The sequence below is a fragment of the Gobio gobio genome (assembly GCF_949357685.1).
Source record: "Gobio gobio genome assembly, chromosome: 20".
Taxonomy (NCBI): Eukaryota; Metazoa; Chordata; class Actinopteri; order Cypriniformes; family Gobionidae; genus Gobio; species Gobio gobio.
The window spans coordinates 42,436,774-42,461,480 of record NC_137113.1 but is presented as its reverse complement, the minus strand read 5'-3'; the positions used below and the strand labels follow the sequence as shown (position 1 = coordinate 42,461,480).

Genomic DNA, 24,707 nt, shown 5'->3' with positions numbered 1-24,707 from the left:
GATCGACTGAAGATGCCATTTCTCACGTCCTTCACTCCTGCCTCACTCACATCGACAGCAAAAGTGGGAACTATGTCAGGCTGCTATTTATTGACTATAGCTCAGCCTTTAACACCATAGTTCCCATTAAGCTAACACACAAACTCCTGGATCTAGGCCTGAATTCTTCTCTCTGCCTCTGGATTGAAGATTTCCTCACTGGCAGACCCCAGGCGGTGAGAGTAGGCCAGTTCACCTCCACCTCCATCACCCTGAGTGTTGGAGCTCCACAGGGCTGTGTGCTGAGTCCCCTGCTCTACTCTCTCTACACCCATGACTGTTTGTCCACACACAGCTCCACCTCGATCATCAAGTTTGCTGATGATACTGTTGTCCTGGGTCTCATCTCCAACAACAATGAGACGGCATACTTGGACGAAGTGGAGCAACTGACATCATGGTGCCAGGACAACTGTCTCTCTCTGAATGTTAACAAGACCAAAGAACTGATTGTGGACTTCAGGAAGAGACAGCATCGGTCATACTCCCCTCTCATGATCAGCGGGACACCGGTAGAGAGAGTGAGCAGCTTCAAATACCTGGGTGTGAACATCTCCGAGGATCTGACCTGGACTACACACATCCAGACACAGGTGAAAAAAGCCAGGCAAAGACTGTACCACCTGCGCCAGCTGAGGAAATTCAGGGTTTCACCAGCCATCCTGAAAACTTTCTATCGAGGGGCGATAGAAAGTGTCCTGACTCAGTGCATCACAGCGTGGTACGGGAACAGCACCAGTCACGACTGCAAAGCCCTGCAAAGAGTGGTGCGCTTATCCGAGCGCATCTCAGGCTCAGCTCTCCCGTCTCTGCAGGACATCTACACCAAACGCTGCAGAGGTAGAGCTACCAAAATCATCAGAGACATAAATCACCCTGCAAACTCTCACTTCACCCTGCTGCCATCTGGTAAGTGCTTCCGTAGCCTGATGGCAAAGACTGAAAGACTCAGGAGGAGTTTCTTCCCCCAGGCCATCAGACTCCTGAACTCAGTCACGTGACTTCACTTCACCCCGCACACGCATAAACATCCAGTTTATACATTAACATTCACATACTGCCATTGCACTGCACTTTACGTTCCTATTGTTACTGTGTAACAACCTGTAATAAACCTGTTTGCACATCATACTCCTGTTTGCACATTATACTCCGATTTGCAATTATACCTATTGCATGCACATCATACTTCTCTATATATAAATATATATATATATATTATGTTAACCACTTATTTTTAAGTCTACAGTTTATCTCACTTATCATATCCACTTACTTTATATTTTATATTTTTATTTATTTTTTTATTTTTATCTTATTTCCTATTTTTATCTTACTTGATTTATTTATAACTCTACTTATGTTAATACTTTTTATTCTAATTTTATTCTATTTCTATTTTAATTTCCCTTGTGTTCTTGTAACTGTTATTTGCACTGTCCATGGAGCGGACCTGTTTACATTTCACTGCCAGTTGTATATTGTGTATATAACTGTGTATGTGACAAATAAAACTCTTGAATCTTGAATCTTGAAATCTTGAATTTTCCCCAATATGTGCAAGTTTCAAGAAGTTACGTGCGAAAACATGACACAAATGCCACATCCGTATATTATTTACATGTGGGTCTGAGGTGAGGGCTTCACGTACAAAAACTCGAAGCCCAAAACAATGATGTTGTATTCTACTCCGTGAGACCTTTCAAATTACAAATGACACGACTATCTGAGCTGTATGATGAAATCAGCAAAAAACTCAGCACTACTTAAGAGTTTATCAAAATTATAACGTACAGACTCTAAGCTTTCAAATGACACCTATTTTGTGTAGATCAAGGCAGTACTTTTGAAAAATATGAATATTAATTTTTTCGTAGCTAGGTGGCTCCCGCCGGCAGTATCGGAAGGCACTACTCAGCACTCGTTAATTGTTGATCGAAATGCATTAAAAAGCTGAGTTATTAAGCTGTAAAATGATGCCTATTTTGTGTTATTCTATTCAGATGATTTTTTTGGCATTAGTTGGTTTGTCTCTTACGCCAACAAAATGACCAAAATTGGTATTAACAATGAATGAATACTTCTGAAGCATTTATTCATCTTTTTTAAATGTTAATTTCAACATTTACTAATACATTAAACAGACCTGCGCTAACATTAACTAAAAAATGAACAGTTGCATTTTTTATAAACATATAACAAGTAATAAATACTATAACAAATGTAATGATCATTGAGTGCGTTTACATACACCCTCAATAATGCGATCAATATTGCGTTTAAAGGCAATACTTTGATCAAACTAATGTATTTAAGCTCATAATCAAATTAACCATACTTATTAGTGAATAATCAGAATAATGAAAATTGAATGTAAACTGGAGTGATGAGTTCTGCTCGTGTCGTGTAAACATCTTAAGGCTGATACTTTTGCGTCAGACCTAAGCCGTGGGCTATGCAACGATTTTAATTTATACTTCTGCCTCGACGTCGACGAGCCGCAGGGTTTAATATGGATTTCTCTGTGCATGTTTTTTTTACCCTCATAGTGTCACAATCACCAGTGAGAGTGCCCCTGATTACCACCTGAGGGCACTCCAATCCGGACTTGTCACTTCATCATAAACTACATTACCCATAATCCTTTGCCCTGACTCATGTTCACTCATTGTTTGCACCTATGTCACATTACCCCATTACCCCAGCCTATATAAACCATGTTCACTCTGTCAATCATGGCTAAGTCTTGGGTCCGTGTACGTTTTGATCGTTTGATTTCCTATTTGAAATGAAATAAGCAGAAATTAGAAAATGGCTCCTTTATTCGTTTTTTCGTTTAAAAAACCCCCCGAAAAAACGAGATTTCGGCTTGATTTTTCGTTTCACGGGTAAAAAACGGATAAATTACTTCAAAATTCGTTTTCCACATGTGGGCGGTCATGAGACGCCCCTTTCCGCTGATTGGTCAAGCAAATCTGAGCATGTGACGTCATCAGCCCTTCCCCAGTTCTGTGTAACAAAATAATAGTCTTCTTAAACTGTACAGGGCATGGGCTTTCTTCTGTGCAACTTAACGCGTTTCACAGAAAAAGTTATATCAGAAATATCAAATATTAATCTGCACCCAGCCTGATTTATTTAGCTGTGTGGAGTAGGCTAAATATGTGTGGTGAAGCTGCGCAAGACAGCGAAGAGCGGGTGTGACCATGCAATGTTCAGACAAGTGTTATACGCAGCAGTCATAACTTTTCTTTACAATACGCTCGGTTTTGGACAAGGGATGGTCATTGCAAATACTGTAGGCCTAATACATATCGGCAGAGGGTGGGTAGCGATGATGGTGATTTTAAATTTTACTGTAACTGTAATCAGAGCCGCGAAGCAAGGAGATGACTGACAGGATGATAGGAGGCAAGCGCAAGATAACTTTTGTTAATAAAAAATATTGATTTGTTTAATGTAAGAGTTTGTCTTTTTGTTTTATTGTTGTTGTTTTCAATCAAATAATAGTGAACCACAAACTGAGCATTCGTTTTAAAGAGGAATTTCCAAAGATTTTGTATTTATTAATGTGAGTATTTTGTGTCATCCGTTTTTTTTTTAAATAAAAGTTTAATATATGTAGGTTTTTTTTTATTGTAGGCCTACAATTTTTTTGTAGTTGAGTTTTCATTAAAAATGGTAATGCCGGTAATGATGGAAATTCATGGTATGCGGGAGTATCTTGTAATTTGCTTATTCGTTTTGTTAATAACGATATATATAATAATAGTATATAATGTTAATAATGTTTGTTTTGTTCAAAGAGTGGAGGAAGATCAAAATAACCACTACAGCTGCTGAACGTCATTGACAAATCTTTTCTTGATAAATGTATGGATAACACAAGTTATGGTGTTGTCACAATTAATCAAAATATCCAACTTTAACGTTGCTAAATGGCATCTATAAAATTATGATTTTCTCTTCTATTTAAATGCACATTTCTTTATACAGTTTTTCTCAATTTTTCCAACAAAAATAGCTTCAAACAATGACTCTGTGTGACTAACAGGATAGAGTAGGCGCCCTCATTATGCCTCATAAGATTCCATAATAGAATTTTGGATAATAATGGAATATCGCGAGCGGGCGTGCCTTGCGTGGGTGCCGGCGATTTGACAGCAAAACGCACGTCCTTGACGCGTGGTTTACCACAAAAACGCAATTTCTTAACATGGGCTTCGGGGTCAAGGAAAACGCGTTAAGAACGCGCGCTTAGGCTATATGGTAAATCAAGCATCGAGGACGCGCGCTATGAGTCGGACAAAACGCATGTTACTAATGTGTAGGCTACACAGGTAAACCAAACAGGCAGTGCAAACTTGTGTTTGAAGTATCCAAACAGACTAAAGAACGTGCGCTTTGGTGTTTTCAAAATTGCATGCTCACTTTTTAGGGCACACCTCTTATAAAGTAAAGTTACATATTGTTGACCATCTTTTTAAGTAATTACACTATTTACCACGATACATGGCTGTTATAGCCTAAGACTTAAATGAAATTGATATCAACAAAATCTATCTTACCATTTATCAAAATCCACTTACACTGTAATTACAATTGCCAAAATAATGTAGGCTAATGAGATTTTTAGATTTATGTTCTTTATATAATATTTTAATTATAGAAATATGAAATTTTGGGAAAAATTGTATTATTCCAGGCCTATGAAATTATAAAACTGCCAGTAGCTATAGTTGGCAGCGTAATGGATTCTAGAATCATACAACTGTTAAAAAACGGTGAATTATGCAAGAAAGAAACCTATACTTTGTTTGAAGCTATTTTTGTTGGAAAAATAGAGAAAAAGTGTAAAAAGAAATGTGCATTTAAATAGAAGAGAAAATCATAATTTTATAGATGCCATTTAGCAACGTTAAAGTTGGATATTTTGATTAATTGTGACAACACCATAACTTGTGTTATCCATACATTTATCAAGAAAAGATTTGTCAATGACGTTCAGCAGCTGTAGTGGTTATTTTGATCTTCCTCCACTCTTTGAACAAAACAAACATTATTAACATTATATACTATTATTATATATATCGTTATTAACAAAACGAATAAGCAAATTACAAGATACTCCCGCATACCATGAATTTCCATCATTACCGGCATTACCATTTTTAATGAAAACTCAACTACAAAAAAATTGTAGGCCTACAATAAAAAAAAAACCTACATATATTAAACTTTTATTTAAAAAAAAAACGGATGACACAAAATACTCACATTAATAAATACAAAATCTTTGGAAATTCCTCTTTAAAACGAATGCTCAGTTTGTGGTTCACTATTATTTGATTGAAAACAACAACAATAAAACAAAGACAAACTCTTACATTAAACAAATCAATATTTTTTATTAACAAAAGTTATCTTGCGCTTGCCTCCTATCGTCCTGTCAGTCATCTCCTTGCTTCGCGGCTCTGATTACAGTTACAGTAAAATTTAAAATCACCATCATCGCTACCCACCCTCTGCCGATATGTATTAGGCCTACAGTATTTGCAATGACCATCCCTTGTCCAAAACCGAGCGTATTGTAAAGAAAAGTTATGACTGCTGCGTATAACACTTGTCTGAACATTGCATGGTCACACCCGCTCTTCGCTGTCTTGCGCAGCTTCACCACACATATTTAGCCTACTCCACACAGCTAAATAAATCAGGCTGGGTGCAGATTAATATTTGATATTTCTGATATAACTTTTTCTGTGAAACGCGTTAAGTTGCACAGAAGAAAGCCCATGCCCTGTACAGTTTAAGAAGACTATTATTTTGTTACACAGAACTGGGGAAGGGCTGATGACGTCACATGCTCAGATTTGCTTGACCAATCAGCGGAAAGGGGCGTCTCATGACCACCCACATGTGGAAAACGAATTTTGAAGTAATTTATCAGTTTTTTACCCGTGAAACGAAAAACGAAAAATCAAGCCGAAATCTCGTTTTTTCGTTTTTTTTTAAACGAAAAAACGAATAAAGGAGCCATTTTCTCATTTCTGCTTATTTCATTTCAAATAGGAAATCAAACTATCAAAACGTACACGGACCGTCTTGTTTGTTGTATATACTGCATTTCTGAGCGTTTCCCTGGTTTCATGTCTCTGGTTTTTGGATTTCTTGCCTGTCTCCCGGATTACCCTTTTGCCTGTCTCTCCTGCCTTGTTTGCCTGTGTGGACTGCTTGCCTGTGTATGACCTATTGCTTGTTTTTGATTACGATTGTGGATTACCCTCTCAATAAAGCTGCGTTTGTATCCTCAACCTTCTGACTCAGAGCAGTACGTTACAGAAGACTTAGCCATCATGGATCCAGCACTTTAAATAATCCGTCTACGTCAAGGTAACCAGTTACTCGAGAAACACATTCAGGACTTTTTAGCTATTGCTAATTTCTCTGATCTCCCGGACTGTGCACTCATTGATTTCTTTTGTTATGGTCTTAATCAGTGTTGTGCGTGAACGAGTTCAAAAGAACGCGTTCATTGAACACGCTCATTTTTTCGTGAACGTTGAACTGAACGCAACACATTTTTTAATAAAGAACTTGAACGTGAATTAGTTCACATTATGTGTCATGAACGGCAGACATCACTGTAAATGAACGTTGGAATTTGTTTTCCATTGAAAACTGAGTGACATCTGTTTTCTCTTTTGAAACGCAACGAGAGAAAGTTCCTCCCTCCTGTATTCTCGCTGGTGCCGCTTAAATCATGTATCACCGGACAGAAATGGTTTTGACATTGTGTGCGCAATGCATTGCGGGCAACGTAGAGTCCGGCTGAGAATAGTTGAATAGCATACTGGCTTCCGCACAACGTTACCCGTGATGAATTGCAGCAGAGCGGGGTAGGCATAGCAACGCCGCGTAGCAGGCAACGACGAGAGCGCGGAGGGCTAGAGGAGCGAGAGAGAGAGAGAGAGACAGACCAAAGACGAGAGTGAGAGAAAGCGCTGCAATTTAAAAAAAAAATGGCTAGTGGAAGTGATGGCACGGAGACGGACACCGACAATTGCAGTGTCATGAGCAAATGTCTACAATGAGCAGCTTCAAAGAACGTATAGTGATTTCTAGCTCGTAGTGTGAAAAAAAGTATTTATTTGAATATCTCACGAAAAAAGTAAAATGAACTGAACTTTGAACTAGTTCAGAATTAAAATTGTGAACTTTGAACGTGAACTGTTCACTTTGAGCATGTATGAACTGAACTTGAACTAGTTCAGAAAAGCTGTGAACTGGCACAACACTGGTCTTAATGAACAATATCAATCAAAGTTCGATCCGTGATGGTCCTCGTGGATCACTCACTCAGTTTCTGGACTATGCACTGTCGTTAAGTGGTTCCTCCTACACTGTTGGAGAGATAGAGGAGGACGTTTCCCCTAAACGGAATTTGGGAGGGGGTACCATGTATCAAGCTCCAGCGAGGAGCTGTGAACAAAACCTAACACCGTGTTCGCCATGTCCGGTGCTGAGGATCGCTAGTCCTAGGTTTTCTGTGCCTCCTTGTCCTGTATTCACCATACCAAAACCCTCTGCCAAGATGGCCGCCGCCATGCCAGAACCCTCTGCCAAGATGGCTGCCGCCATGCCAGAACCCTCTGCCAAGATGGCCGCCGCCATGCTAGAGTCCTCTGCCAAGATAGCCACTGACCTGCGTCCAGAGACGGCTGCTCCAGCCACTGACCTGCGTCCAGAGACGGCTGCTCCAGCCACTGACCTGCGTACAGAGACGGCTGCTCCAGCCACTGACCTGCGTCCAGAGACTGCTGCTCCAGCCACTGACCTGCGTCCAGAGACGGCTGCTCCAGCCACTGACCTGCGTCCAGAGACGGCGGCTCCAGCCACTGACCTGCGTCCAGAGACGGCTGCTCCAGCCACTGACCTGCGTCCAGAGACTGCTGCTCCAGCCGCTGACCTGCGTCCAGAGACGGCTGCTCCAGCCACTGACCTGCGTCCAGAGACGGCTGCTCCAGCCACTGACCTGCGTCCAGAGACTGCTGCTCCAGCCACTGACCTGCGTCCAGAGACGGCTGCTCCAGCCACTGACCAGCGTCCAGAGATGGCTCCGGCCACTGACCAGCGTCCAGAGATGGCTCCGGCCACTGACCAGCGTCCAGAGATGCTCCGGCCACTGACCAGCGTCCAGAGATGGCTCCGGCCACTGACCAGCGTGCAGAGATGGCTCCGGCCACTGACCAGCGTCCAGAGATGGCTCCGGCCACTGACCAGCGTCCAGAGATGGCTCCGGCCACTGACCAGCGTCCAGAGATGGCTCCGGCCACTGACCAGCGTCTAGAGATGGCTCCGGCCACTGACCAGCGTCCAGAGATGGCTCCGGCCCATGTCCCGAGTCCAGAGAGGGCTCCGCCTCTAGTCACGAGTCCAGAGAGGGCTCCGCCTCCAGTCACGAGTCCAGAGAGGGCTCCGCCTCCAGTCACGAGTCCAGAGAGGGCTCCGCCTCCAGTCACGAGTCCAGAGAGGACTCCGCCTCCTGTCACAAGTCCAAAGAGGACTCTAACCGGGCCACCTGCTCAGCCTGCACCGTCGTGGGGGTCTTCAAGACCGTCTGCGCTGCTATGGTGGTCGTCTGCTCCGCCGTGGGGTCTCCAAGACCGTCTGCGCTGCTGTGGTGGTCGTCTGCTCCGCCGTGGGGGTCTTCAAACCCGTCTCCACTGCTGTGGTGGTCATCTGCTCCACTGTGGGGGTCTCCAAGACCGTCTCCGCTGCTGTGGTGGTCGTCTGCTCCGCCGTGGGGGTCTTCAAACCCGTCTCCACTGCTGTGGTGGTCATCTGCTCCACCGTGGGGGTCTCAAAGACCGTCTGCGCTGCTGTGGTGGTCATCTGCTCCGCCGTGGGGGTCTCCAAGACCGTCTCCGCTGCTGTGGTGGTCGTCTGCTCCGCCGTGGGGGTCTCCAAGACCGTCTGCGCTGCTATGGTGGTCGTCTGCTCCGCCGTGGGGGTCTCCAAGACCGTCTGCGCTGCTGTGGTGGTCTTCTGCTCTGCCGTGGGGGTTTTCAACCTCGTCTATGCTGCTGTGGGTGTCGTCTGCTAAGCCGTGGGGGTCTTCAACCTCGTCTGCTCTGCTGTGGTGGTCGTCTGCTAAGCCGTGGGGGTCTTCAACCTCGTCTGCGCTGCTGTGGTGGTCGTCTGCTCCGCCCTGGCTGCCTGCGTCACCCTGGTCATCAGTCCAGCCTGCTCCTTCTTGGCGTTCTACGGTGCCTCAGTCTCCAGGCCCTCTTCCACTCCACGGGCCTGGCCCTCCATCCCGCCCCAGGTCCGCCTCCGCTCCACCTCCCTCCTTGACAATTTTAGGAGCGTCTGGAAGCCGTTCCTTTGAGGGGGGGCTATGTCACAATCACCAGTGAGAGTGCCCCTGATTACCACCTGAGGGCACTCCAACCCGGACTTGTCACTTCATCATAAACTACATTACCCATAATCCTTTGCCCGGACTCATCTTCACTCATTGTTTGCACCTGTGTCACATTACCCCATTACCCCAGCCTATATAAACCATGTTCACTCTGTCAATCATGGCTAAGTCTTGTTTGTTGTATATACTGCATTTCTGAGCGTTTCCCTGCTTTCATGTCTCTGGTTTTTGGATTTCTTGCCTGTCTCTCGGATTACCCTTTTGCCTGTCTCTCCTGCCTTGTTTGCCTGTGTGGACTGCTTGCCTGTGTATGACCTTTTGCTTGTTTTTGACTACGATTGTGGATTACCCTCTCAATAAAGCTGCGTTTGGATCCTCAACCTTCTGACTCAGAGCAGTACGTTACACATAGTTCTCATACTCTCATTTGTTACCATTCACATGCATTATACGACTGACAGACTGTAACGGTTGGAGTTAAAAATCTTAATTTGTGTTCTACTAAAGAAACAAAGTCACCTATATCTTGGATGCCCTGGGGGTAAGCAGATAAACATCAAATTTTAATTTTTGGGTGAACTATATCCCTTTAACTAAAGTGTTACTGGAAATTTACATGGCTGGCGTACTGACCTGAATTTGATGAGGTTGGTGTAGCAGAGAGGAGGAATGATCATTGTCAGCACAAGTTTCCAGAGCTCAGTTCCTCTTTCCATCTCACCCCACCAGATCTCAGACAGCAGCGACTAAAAAGAAAAGAGACTGTTTAAGGGAAAAAAAAACACTAACCTTGTTTAAAAGAAAAACACTAGTAATGACTGTTTGCTTGTCAAAAGACCTGTACTCCATCGTTGCTGAAGAAAATACGGGCATCAGCGGCCATGGCCATCTTCAGACAGGTGGCATCACCCCACAAACGAGATTTGCGAATCAGTAGCTTAAAGGAATCGCTTGCTTTGGTTTGGTAGCACATGCTAAACACATCTGTCAAAAAATGCCGGGGAAGAAAACAGAGTGATAAAACTTTCTTTTATCACTGGGTTTGTAAGATGCCAAGAACCAAATACTTTCACATATCATACCGTGAGCCATATTCTCAAACCTCTGGGCCAAATCCTTAATGGAAACCTTGGCCTCTGTCTCAATCCACTGTTTAGACAGCTCCCTCAACAGTTTACATCCTCCCAGAGCCGTCAGAACCGACTCGCCGCACTGAGAGAGAAAAGGAGTGCAGATGAGCGTGATGCTGCGCCAAACATTTCCTTTTAGAAGCTACATTTGACTTTTTATAAATGGCTGACAAAGATTCCTCACTGTTTTGTATTAATAAGCAAGTACAACAAAAATGTTGAATGCTAAAAGTGAATTTAGGCATTATACAAATATAAATATACAAATCAATATGTATGGAGCTTCACAATACACATCGTTTCAAAGCATTACAGAAAATCATGATGTTGAAGTTTATAATACATTAATATCTTCATGCCTTATAGTTGCATTTAGCAGATTAGAGCTGGACGATGATATAGTTAATAATATGGCGATAACAATTTTGGGACAATACAAGAAATCAGTTGCTATTCTCTATATCTAATGGGTCCAATATCTGTGCGCCGCGGTGGTTTGCATGACACTAACCAGACCGTGAAACCATTCGTCAAAATGGAAAGCATATTTACGTCTGAACAATTCCCTATCCCCTATTTAGTGCACAATAGTAGACAATAGTAAAAAGTGGACAATACGAAATGTGTGAACAAGTGACTGATTTTAGCCGCAGCTTCACTGTATATTTATAATTTAGGGGGCGGGACACTTCAGAATCTAGAGAGCATTTGAAAGACCTTTAATCACACTTCCTATTTCCGGTAAGTGAAGCAGTGCACTGCTACTTCCGGTCCCCTCGTGACGCAATCAAAGCTAATGTCTGAATCCGGTGCTCTAATACTAAATAATGACAGCCTTAACTCAGATTTGACCATTTCCTGACACTAAAAGAATAGAGGAAAGCATCAGGGAACTACACTAACCTTTTCCACTGATGGCACTTGCGCTACTAACTTTTTCAGTTACTGGCGCAAAACATGATTTGGTCGCACAAATTATTTATAGTAAGCCACTCTGGATAATAATGAACAATAATGAAACTATTGCATACAGATGTGCTTTTTATTTTACTTGCCATCTTTTAAACCACATGCCTTGTTTTCTTTAACATTGGTTGGGATAGATTTACTGCAATAAATACAGTACACAATAAAGTGCAAAATGAATTTCTTTTGGATTTCAACATGCTATGGTTGGCACAGATGGGCAGACTCCTGAACTCTTAAGGAAAAATAAAATAAATATAATCCATAAAATAATATAATAATAGATTTTCAGCAGCTATTGACTTTTCTGTATTAAAGATACAAAAAAACAAAACAATGCATGTCCACTTCACAGGGCATCCCCCTCACATGCCAAAATCGATTGGCCATTTCCTCTTTGGCTATATTATAAGCTACGTTGAACTTAATTATCAATTCAGATTCCTCACTTGCTCTGTTTGCTAAATCTTGGCGCCGAAATGCAGTGGGGAGTGCTGCTGCGTCACGGGATATGTACCTGTCTCTACACTTCGTGCTTCATACTGTCATTGTGGAGCTTCAATGATTCGTGTTTGAATTGTTTTGACGCAGTTAAAAATTTGGACAGTCCTGCAATTGAAGGCCCACAGAACTTACAGTACACACAGTGCATTGCTCCGTCTTGGTACCTTAACCACTGGTATTCTTCGAGCCACTGGTTCCCGCATGTGCTTTCCCTGACGAATCCTTCTCAACCTCTTTAAGCCTTGTTTATACTTTCGCCTGGCTCCGCAGCGCGAGCCTCGGCTGACTGCGCTGCACTCCTTCCCAAACGGATGAGGCGTTTATACTTGACGCGCTCGCCGTTGTGCTATTCTTTAAAACAACAGAGGGCGACTCGGAGTAATTGTTTTATACCATCAGGAAACAGCGTCGAGAAGTGGGCTTATGTACTCAGGTGATATTTATTTTAGTACACTTCACCAAAATCCACACTACAGAAGGATTGTGTAAAACTCAGTAAACCTTGATATTATTACTTGTGACATGAGAACAAAATATATGCACACATGTATACAACTAAATTAACAATCTCTCAAATATTTCCTAATATTTTTGCAGCACGCACCCTCGCGCTCTTGCGTACGCGTCTAGTATAAACAAGGCTTCATTCTCACTCGCATCGACATCAAGTGATGGTTCTGTTACACTTGAACTTCCCTTCTTAAAATAGGAGTCAATTGTCCGCTTCATTTCAACACGTACAGATTGTAGGCTATGTTGAGATATATATGCGATTGCTGCATGTGTCTTAACGAGAGGTATATATTTTTTTTAAATCAACGTTAGGCTACGTCTCGCCTACACCATTTCGGACGGGGGTCGCGGGGTTGAAGCCAACTTGATGTGTTGAATGCTCAGAGCACGTTATAAAACATATTCTTAAAATACACATTTCTGTTTTAATAAATGCTCATAGGAAGTCATAGCATATTGCCTAAAACATAAGGTATCAGTGATACATAATCAGTGATACATTTGCGACCCCATAGAAATTAGGGTCGCAATGGCATTTCAAAAGGTTGCATATGCGACCATTTTGGTGGCAGTGTAGTTCCCTGAAGCATGGGTGGGACTGATATGGTGGGATGAAGGTCCTTGTTTTAAAATAACACGCGGGAGTGTGTTTGTGTGTTGTAGGCCTATGCATTTCCAAACTGAGGATGTTTATGTCTCATATCGTCAGCCTGCTGAAATGTTCCCATTCAAATGTGCATTCTGTATAATAAATATATTTCTAACCTGCCGCAGTCCAGTGCTCGTATTCTCATTAACAGTGTTTCTCTTACTAATCATATTTCATACCTGTTGAATTTATATTTTTAAATGAATTTGACTGATAAAAACTCTTTTTTAACCATGGTTGTATTATAGTAAGAATGTAGTAACCATGTTTTTTTCGTGGATTGACTACCACAGTTTTACTACAAATACCATAGTTAAACTACAATAACCAGTAAACTACAATACAATAACAATGTTTTTATTTTATTTTATTTGTAATAAAACTCTGGTTAATTTTCATGACAGCAGTATTAAAGATGAATGAATGCGCGGTAACTGCCTTAAAGAAATTTAACGATGTTAAAGGGGTGGTAAACCATGATTTCACTATTCTAACTTTAGCTAGCGTGTAATGTTGCTGCTTGAGCATAAGCAATATCTGCAAAGTTACAACGTTCAAAGTTTAAAACAAAGGGAGATATTTGCTTTTAAAGAAATCAATTTCTAAGAACTACGGCAAACGGCCGGTAGGCGACTACACACATTCCTCCAGGGTTGCTGACATCGCCAGCCCCAATATTTACATAAACCCCTTCTCTGAGAATATGAAATAAAGGGGGGGGGGGGCATTTTGTATCGCTGCATTGTTGTGGTTAGTAGGCTGGAGTGTTGTTGCCGCAATGTCGACGAAACGCTGTTATTTTCATCTGGATTGCAGGTCTGGGGTACTTGCTTTGTTCAGCCTTCCTAGGGACGGGGGTTCGTTGCAGAGCGTTTAACATACAGCATGTTATATGCATGTGTGTTTGAGACAGAGGTTGCATTTGCAGCAGATATATGCTGCCCAATATAAATCAAAGCACGAGACAGACAGGGGTCGGAGGAGAAGCCTGGAAAATGTGACATAATGAACAATATTCATCTGTATTTGCAATTCACGAGCCGCGGTTCAGCTGCGCGAGACAAACACTGCCTGTGTGGATGCACGACGGGCGCGCGCGGCTTCCACAATCTTTGCGAGTTCGATGAAGGATTCACACAGCGGCTTGTCCTGAAAGCTGGATTTAAAAACAGAAGCTGTTTATGGGCCACAACCTGTAAGTATGATTTATTTTTCGTCAATGTGTTTTCCTGTAATAGTTCGTATTGTTAATTGTACGTTGTAGCAAGGAAGTAAACAGATGACAACGCTGTTCTGCAAACCAGTCTGTTAAATGCTCATTCATAGTTAAAGGGGTGGTAAACCACGATTTCACTATTCTAACTTTAGCTAGCGTGTAATGTTGCTGCTTGAGCATAAACAACATCTGCAAAGTTACAACGTTCAAAGTTTAAAGCAAAGGGAGATATTTGCTTTTAAAGAAATCAGTTTCTAAGAACTACAGCAAACGGCCAGTAGGCGACTACACACATTCCTCCAGGGTTGGTGACATCACCAGGCTCAATATTTACATAAACCCCTCCTCCGAGAATATTAAATAGGGGGGGGGGGGGGGGGGGGGGCATTTTGTATCGCGGCGCTGTTGTGGTATAGTAGGCTGGAGTGTTGTTGCCGCGATGCCGAGGAAACGCTGTTATTTTCATCCGGATTGCAAGTCTGGGGTACTTGCTCTGTTCAGCATTCATAGGGACGGGGGTGCGTTGCAGAGCGTTTAACATAAAACATGTTATATGCACGTGTGTTTGAGTCAGCGGGGAATCAGGCGCGCGCAGGGCTCCCTGCAGCACATCTAACAGAGGAAAACATCCACCGTCTTCGCGATTTCAATGCCAGATTTGCACAACGTCAGCTGCGTGAAAAAAACACTGCCGGTGCGTGGATGCACGACGCGCGCGCTGCACATTTCACGGAGGACAACACAAACTTCCACAAACTTCGCGAGTTCAATACAGGATATGCACAACGGCTTGTCCTGAAAGCTGGATTTACAAACAGAAGCTGTTCACGGGCCACAACCTGTAAGTCTGATTTATATTTCATCGATGTGTTTTCCTGTAATAGGTTGTAGCAAGGAAGTAAACAGATGACAGCGCTGTTCTGCCAGTCTGTTAAATGCTCATTCATACTTAACGTTATCCGATGAACACCTAACGTTACAAACACTAACGTTAAAATCTCAACAGCGAACTTGGCATTAGTGTAAATGATTCTTTGATTCGAGCTTTTATGTATTGTTTATCTACAGGCATGCTAAACATGGTTCTGTGTGTGATTTGGCAAACTTACTAGTTAAAGCCAGTGCTTAGTGTTTGTTTTGGGTTAGTTCTTGCGACAGATATTTGGCTATAATCGTTCTAAAAATACAAAAGTTAAAGTGCCATTCAGTAGCGATCATTATAGATCCGCAGTCTTTACTCTTGAGGACTGAACAGCTTCTGCTCGATCATCTTCACTCAAAGGTTATGGGTCTGATTCGGGCTCAGATTGGTATGGTTTTATTGACGCCGTTGTTTCTAACACTGACCAAAGCACAGCCTCCGGTAAGGGGCGTGACGTTTCCGACATACGTGCACTAGGCGTTTAGCGAATCACAACACACTGGGCCAGCTAACCAATCAGAGCCCACTGCGTATTTTTGAGGGACTGGCTTCATACAACCCGGAAAGCATCAGACCGTTTTACAAGGAGGGACAGAGCAGTGTAGAATAAAGGTCAAATATATGAAAAATAAGGCAATTTTTTTTAAAACGAAGCATGAACACGTTACAGTGTAAATTAGTGCATTAGTGTAAATGATTCTTTGATTAGAGCTTTTATGTATTGTTTATCTACAGGCTTGCTAAACATGGTTCTGTGTTTGATTTGGCTACTATAGTAAAGCCAATTGTGACAAGTCTCCCGAGCTCTCGTCAGCGTCGCCCTGGCAACAAACATGGATCACCTGCAGCCACTCAGCACAGCCCGGATCCGCACAGCTGCAGGCGATCACCACAGCCTTTAAAACACAGCACCATGGGACACCAGTTTGAGCACCAACTCCACTCCAAAGAAAGCGCTAACTCTCATCCCTAACAGCAATATGACAAATGTTACCATTTCCCAGCAGAAGATGGCCATCTCACTGCGGTTCTGCAGCACTGCCCAGATGAAGAGACATAACCACGGGTCCTTACATTTGTTCTTCCGATAGGAACACCCCTCCTGCAGGACCTGGCATACTCTCTGAAGGGTGGTATTGAAGCACATTTTATATTTGGGGACTGAGCAGACATGGAAGAATAATACATTTAGACATCAGACTAGACGGAAGTAAATTCTAAGGTACTAGGTACTAAGTCTGGTACCTTTAAAGCTTTTCTTTTGGTAGATTTTGCGTCCACACCCAGTACAGACTTGTAGAAGGGCTGGCATACCTCCCCCAACAGATACTCCAGCAGTTGGGACACCTGGGATGAGAAATTTGTGAAATTAACATATATTAACATATTGAACATATTCATAGTTTTCAGTCACATGACTGGCGGGCAAAACAACTATAGAACTTCAGCACAGGCCTGTCCATTTTGCATCCGTTTCAATCCACAAATATTTACCTCTCAAAAGAAGAAAAACAAGATATATGAACAAACTGCAAGTGTTGGGCATGTGATATCCATGTACACAGTATTTAAAAAAAAAATTATTTTATGGTTTTAAAAGATCAAATTCAGTATACATCTCAGAATATGAGCACAACACAATCAAATTCATGTTATGCGTTTTCTTTATAATAGTTTTCAAAGGGAAAGCACAAAGTGATAGTTTAATTCATACAATTTATTTAATTCATTTATTTATCCCATGATTTACTCACCTTCAAGCCATCCTAGGTGTACAGTATATGACTTTCTTCCTTCCGACGAACACAATCGGAATTATATAAAAAATATCCTGGCTCTTCCAAGCTTTATAATGGCAATCCACACGGCTCTGGGGGGTTAATAAAGACCTTCTGAAGCGAAGCGATGTGTTTTTGTAAGAAAAATATCCATATTCAAATCTTTATAGCCTAAAATAACTAGCTTCCGGCAGATGACCGTACGCATAACGCATTGACGACCGCAGAAGCGCAGCGAATAGAGCAAAATAAAACTCTGTTCATGAATTAGAAATCTAAAACTAGAATTTTTAAAGAGAAATGTTGGAGGATTTTGATATATGAGAAGAGGAGCTTGAGTTTGTTGCCCAGCCCTATTAGTTTGAACCACGAGAGGCGCCAAAGCTTATGCTACTCCTACATCCTACAATATACATCGCATCACGAGTTACTCTTTTGGAGCAAGTCGACTTGCGTAGGCTAACCCTGACCGGGGATGGTTGTAACACGGGTCAGTTGTAACAACTCCAATCTGTCCAATCAGGAACTAGTTACAAATCACCTGATTCACTTCGCACATGCTCAGTTTAGTCCTTATTCCACATGTGAAAAAGTAGTGCTCTGTGGCAGACATAGCAGATGCTAGTGAGAAAAAAAAAAATTGAGTTAAGAAAGTTACTTTTTTTATTTTTGTTATGGGAATTTCTGCTTTGTAGTTAAACTCATCAAATGTAAATTATGTTTATTGTGTGTCTGTGTAGATATTTTTCATGCAAATTGTTAGTGCTAATGTTTTAGCTGTTAGCTGTAAGGTGAGCTAGTTCATGGCTACATGACTCTGGGTTAGTTGTAACAACAAGACTCGGGGTTAGTTGTAACAATAATGAAATGTTACAACCTACCCCAAGAAAATTTTGTTGAATCTATTTATTTTTTATTCGAATTTCAGTATGCCTAGGTCTTGGAAGAGAAGGACAGACAGAGGGGTGTCTCTCATGATTTTGAAGAGAGCATCAGATGGTGTAAAAGAAATGGGAAAGTCTATAAGATCTGTGGCAAAGTTGTATGGCATTTGCCATGTAACCTTGTACAGATTCTGTAGAAAGAGGAGGATGTCAGAAGAGAAGGGTTCAGCTGAACTTCCAAGAGTAGGCTACCACAGTGGAAAGAGGGTCTAACACAAAGATGGGGACTAACACCTTACACACACACACACACACACACACACACACACACACACACGTTCAAGTGGTCAATTTCAATATTTTACTATGGCCAATACTATGACTTACAGTAACAAACGTGCTTACACACAATGTTTGTGTTCAAGTTCAATTTATTATGGTCAATTACTATGACTGAGATGACTGACAGTTATATTGTCAGTCAGTGTTGATTAAAGCTTTCAAAATATTTTTTTTGTCATAATCCTTATTTCATTGTGTTACATATCACCCCGGTGGATATCATAATGTTACATCTCACCCCAGGGTATGTTACAACTAACCCAGGCTATGGGGTGAATTGTAACATTTCACTCCTCGTGTTTAAAACTAAACCATGCATTTTCTGTTTGTGTTGAGAAAATAATAGCTATGTAATTTAATAGCAGACACTTGTAACTAGTTTAAATCACATTTTGAACACACTGGCTTAAAAGTACTCCAAGATATAGACAGAAAGGTAAAAAATGTTACAACCATCCCCGGTCTCCCCTACAGTCGTCTGGTGGAAGCTAGTTATTTTAGGCTGTAAAGATTTAAATATGGATATTTTTCTGCACCCACTTTATTTTAGGTGGCCTTAACTACTATGTACTAACATTTGAATTAATAATTTGATACACTGCACTTATTGTGTACATACATGTTTTTACATTGTACTTACATTTTTTTAAAATACCTGCATGTAATTACATCTGTAATTAATTTCTGTAGTTACATTTATAATTACGCTGTTGACACCTCCCTTACACCTGACCCTACCCTTAAAATTACCCATACCACCACACCTGTCCCTAACTTTACCCTTAAACTTACCCATATCACCACACCTGTCCCTAACTTTACCCTTAAATTTACCCATACCACCACACCTGTCCCTAACTTTACCCTTAAACTGACCCATCCCACCACACCTGTCCCTAACTTTACCCTTAATCTTACCCATACCACCACATCTGTCCCTAACTTTATCCTTAAACTGACCCATACCACCACACCTGTCCCTAACTTTACCCTTAATCTTACCCATACCACCACACCTGTCCCTAACTTTACCCTTAAACTTACCCATACCACCACACCTGTCCCTAACTTTACCCTTAAACTGACCCATCCCACCACACCTGTCCCTAACTTTACCCTTAATCTTACCCATACCACCACACCTGTCCCTAACTTTACCCTTAAACTTACCCATAACACCACACCTGTCCCTAACTTTATCCTTAAACTGACCCATACCACCACACCTGTCCCTAACTTTACCCTTAAACTTACCCATACCACCACACCTGTCCCTAACTTTACCCTTAAACTGACCCATCCCACCACACCTGTCCCTAACTTTACCCTTAATCTTACCCATACCACCACACCTGTCCCTAACTTTACCCTTAAACTTACCCGTACCACCACACCTGTCCCTAACTTTACCCTTAAACTTACCCATAACACCACACCTGTCCCTAACTTTACCCTTAAACTTACCCATACCACTATGCCTGTTCCACCAGGTCCCATGGCATGGCATTTTTCTATTATTTTATAATGTTTCCTGAGGTGTACTTATATTGTTAGTATGATTTTACATAAAAAATGTAATAATTTAGAAATAAAAGGCATTTTTTCTATACTGTTATTACCCCTCTGGTTTGAATGCTCTGTTTCAAGGGGCGTGTCTGCTGTGAGACTTCAGTGAAAACGCCCACTGTTGTGATTGGCTGACATCTTTGCATTTGTAATGAGTGTTAGATTATGTTGCGGAGGGGGCGTGGTTTAGCGAGGCACTGCACGCACTGGATGCATGAGAGAGAGAGACTGACTAGGTACTCGTGAACCAAGGAGAGCTGGAGGAAGTTTTATTGTACTGAGTTGTTGAGAGCGCTGTGCTGTTAGCGCAAGCTTATTTTGTTTGTATCTGAGAGTTCTGAATAAACAGTCCCAGTCACGTCGACTCTCGGTCTTCCACCTTTGTAACACATGTAATGTACCATTACAGCCGTCGAGATGAACGAATCGCCAAAGTGTGGATTATAGCATTATTTTATGATCTATTCCTATCACATGCTGCAGCAGCAGTGATGAGCATTGAGTACACAGACAGTCTGTTGATCATGTGAATGCAGTGATCTCGTCATTGCAACGCGTTTTCTCTCACAAAATGCTTTCACCAAAACTAACAGCAAAGACATCGACAGGAATACAGTAAGAGCTTTGTGCAGCCTAACAGCGTCATTCATTATAACGGCAGTTTGGGCAAGTGTGCAGATACACTCGCGACGTGTGATTGACAGCTCTGGACATTATAAAGAGTGTTCTTTGATCGCTCTCTGTAGTTTAATCACTTAAATAAGGGATTTGTTTCTTGCTACCAACAGAAACGATCGTTTTAGTCACTGGCTTGATTCACTGATGCATTACGCTTAGGGCATCAAGACGGCGATCATTAAACGATCTAGAAAGAAAGTCTGAGTGAACTTGAATGATTAGCTACACATCAGAAATCACTGATCACAGATCAGGCATTAAAGGGTAACTAAACCCTAAACCAACTTTTTTTAGTTAATGATCTGTAATACTGGGGCTTTTTTAATGCTGTTCATTGATTCGAGTAAATGTTTTGACATTTGAGTATAAAGTGTTTTAATTCTATAAAATATGGTGTAAAACCGCCAAAGTGCTGCCCTCTTAAGGTTGAACGGTGGCTACTGCAGTTGAATTTTCCTATTGGACGTTGTGGTACATCGTGACGTAGGATGGTACCTCCAACGGCTCACTATCCGCGCCCCTAGCACGAGCTCACCACGCCCTCAGAAATGTTTCCCCCAATCACACGATGAGAACGACTTCACTCCAGTATGAACAGTCATGTTACATGAAGTAGAAACATTATGAATGAAACTGACTTGACACTTGCTTTAACATTGTATTGAAGAGAATACGGTTAAATAATGCAGTTGTCAGTACACGTCAGGCTTTTCTTGTGATATTATTGCCGCCCGTCATGTGTACAGATAATTTTCATACATGAGACGCGCTTTCAAACCCTGACACGCAAGTGGTTCGCCGGGCTCTGCCCACTTTTCCAGCATTTTTTGAAAATTGCCAGTGGGTGGAGTTAAGCTCTGAGCAGGGGTTTAGTTCCCCTTTAATGAACACTGTTACTCACTGTTTGTCGCGGTGCTGTCGAATCCATATCGTAAAGTCTTTTTGTAAAGCCTGTGCTGACATTGCAACTGATAAACTGAATCCATTTTCTCCGAATGCTCTGGGCGGGCAAAGCAGAGGAAGGGGAGGTAACCTTTCCTGGTATGACATCATAACAGGAAAATTCCAGATCATTTCGTCTGAGCTCTCATTTTCTCAAAGGCAGAGCAGGACACCCAGAACTCGGTTTACAACAATCAAAATTTCTAGCCACTTGGGGACCATATACAGGCTAGGGGAAATCATTTTAATGTTAAAAAACCTCATAAAATGAAACATTCATGCCATGGGACCTTTAAACTTACCCATACCACCACACCTGTCCCTAACTTTACCCTTAAACTTACCCATACCACCACACATGTCCCTAACTTCTCAATATCAAGTGTGTTGCAATACAATATGAACACAAAAAGTACATTGTACTTATTTTTTGATGTAAGTACATAGTAGTTAAGGCCACCTAATATAAAGTGGGGCCATGTTTCTTACAAAAACGCATCGCTTCACTTCAGAAGGCCTTTATTAACCCCTGGAGCCATCTGGATATCTTTTATGAAGGATGGATGTGCTTTTTTTGACCTTCAAAATCTCATTTACCATTCACTGCCATTATAAAACTTGGATGAGCCAGTACATTTTTTTAATATAGCTCCGATTGTATTCGTCTGAAAATGCAAGTCATATACACCTAGTAGGATGACTTGAGGGTGAGTAAATCATGGAATAATTTTCATTTTTGGGTGAACGATCCCTTTAACATGAAACTGCATGTTGCATTCGTATTCTGGGCTCAACTGCATGCCAGTATACAGGATGCATTATCAATAAGGTATATACTGAATTTGGTCTTTTAATATCACTGTGTTAGTAAACTGGTCAGAATAACTTGCGAGTAGCAAGGGAAATCCTTGTTATGCCCTCCAGTGGGTGTTCCTATAGAGAGGTGTAATAGACCAATTAATCTGTCCATATTTGTCCGATAATTTCCAGATCTCACCTCATAAAGGCTAATGCGACATGTTTTCTGATCATTGCTGGACTCGTTCACACGCTCATTCAGGATATGACGCAGCAGTTTGCCGGCCTGGGAGTTTTCAGAGATGGAGTTGTAAAGATCTTCCAGTTTTCCGTAAGTCAGGTAGCTCACAATGTTCAGACCATGGTCAATGAAGAGACGCACAAACTGGGGTTTATCGTTCATCAGCGCGTCAGTCATGGAGTCTTTCAGATCCGTGTACTGCATGTACCAGGACAGAAATAACCAGGTTATCAGCACATACCAGAAAAACTGCTCACCAAGGCTGCATTTATTTGATCAAAAATACAGTAAAAACAGTAATTTTGTGCAAACAGTATTATAATTAGTATACTATTAAAGTATATTATATTATATAAAACAGTATATTATTACTATTTAAAATAACTGTTTTCTATTTGAATAGATTTTTTTAAAATGTAATTTATTCCTGTGATGACAAAGCTGAATTTTCAGCGTCATTACTCCAGTCTAGTTCAGTTTTGTGCTTAAGAAACACTTTCATATTATGACATTATAACAACGGAGTGTCTATTCACACCAAGTGCAAATAGCGTGCCTTGTTGGCAAGTGCTATTCACACTAGCTCCGCCTAACAATGCCTGGGCCAAACAAGATTTAAAAAAAAACTCTTGTATTTCAAAGTCTTCAGTGGCACATTCAGTAAAGCGTAAGAATCAAGGATCTTGGTTTTGACGCGAAAAATCTGCCATTTACAGAGCTCGCTCTTATCTCTTTTCTCTTCACAAATAACATCGGACAGGCATCGGAAAGGTGGAAATAAAGTGCCTAACGAAATGTTTAATAATAATAAAAGCTTTATTGTGTAGGGTTAGGTGTAGGGAGTGCTTTTATTGTCCATTAAGGCGGCATCCATTTAATAATTTTAATAAATATAATCATTTACACTCTGTTATTATTGCATCCTGTTAATGTACAACAATACTGAGGGGCAAATATTATGTATCTGTCAAAAAAAAGCATAAATAGCATCTAATTAGTATCTACCTCTATTGCAAAGGACTACTTTTACATGGTGTAAATAGAATATATCACTATTTTCACTTAGTAAATAGCATCTACAGCTATTGGCACTTAGTGTAAATAGAATCTATCACTATTTGCTCTAAGTGTAAAAAGAATCTTTCACTGTTTGCTCTTAGTGTAAATAGAATCTTTCACTATTTGCTCTTAGTGTAAATAGAATCTATCACTATTTGATCTTAGTGTAAATAGAATCTATCACTGTTTGCTCTTAGTGTAAATAGAATATATCACTATTTGATCTTAGTGTAAATAGAATATATAACTATTTGCTCTTAGTGTAAATAGAATATATAACTATTTGATCTTAGTGTAAATAGAATATATCACTATTTGATCTTAGTGTAAATAGAATATATAACTATTTGCTCTTAGTGTAAATAGAATCTATCACTGTTTGCACTTAGTGTAAATAGAATCTTTCACTATTTGCTCTTAGTGTAAATAGAATCTATCACTATTTGATCTTAGTGTAAATAGAATCTATCACTGTTTGCTCTTAGTGTAAAAAGAATCTATAACTATTTGCTCTTAGTGTAAATAGAATATATAACTATTTGCTCTTAGTGTAAATAGAATCTATCACTGTTTGCACTTAGTGTAAATAGAATCTATCACTATTTGCATTTAGTGTAAATAGAATCTATCACTATTTGCATTTAGTGTAAATAGATTCTATTTACACTAAATGCAAATAGTGATAGATTCTATCTAAATGTAAATAGTGATAGATTCTATTTACACTAAATGCAAATAGATTCTATTTGCACTTGGTGTAAATAGAATCTATCACTATTTGCACTTAGTGTAAATAGAATCTATCACTATTTTCTCTTAGTGTAAATAGAATCTATCACTATTTGCATTTAGTGTAAATAGAATATATCACTATTAACTATTAAATATATTCTATTTGCACTTGATGTAAATAGAATCTATCACTATTTGCACTTAGTGTAAATAGAATCTATCACTATTTGCTCTAAGTGTAAATAGAATCTATTAATATTTGATCTTAGTGTAAATATAATCTATCACTGTTTGCTCTTAGTGTAAATAGAATCTATCACT

General features: G+C 40.8%; 1 protein-coding gene across 1 annotated transcript in view; it reads right to left on the bottom strand.

The window, feature by feature from the left end:
* Window positions 1–24,707, bottom strand: part of LOC307144221 (transient receptor potential cation channel subfamily M member 4-like) — a gene marked incomplete at its 5' end in the record, with an annotated part of 85,455 nt that overhangs the window by 32,002 nt on the left and 28,746 nt on the right. Inside the window, 8 exons of the mRNA XM_079846326.1 lie at window positions 10,100–10,212; window positions 10,305–10,450; window positions 10,549–10,678; window positions 16,361–16,489; window positions 16,612–16,713; window positions 17,686–17,765; window positions 18,078–18,219; window positions 22,554–22,793. Coding sequence (XP_079702452.1) covers window positions 10,100–10,212; window positions 10,305–10,450; window positions 10,549–10,678; window positions 16,361–16,489; window positions 16,612–16,713; window positions 17,686–17,765; window positions 18,078–18,219; window positions 22,554–22,793 — 1,082 coding nt within the window. The remainder of the gene's footprint in view (window positions 1–10,099; window positions 10,213–10,304; window positions 10,451–10,548; window positions 10,679–16,360; window positions 16,490–16,611; window positions 16,714–17,685; window positions 17,766–18,077; window positions 18,220–22,553; window positions 22,794–24,707) is intronic.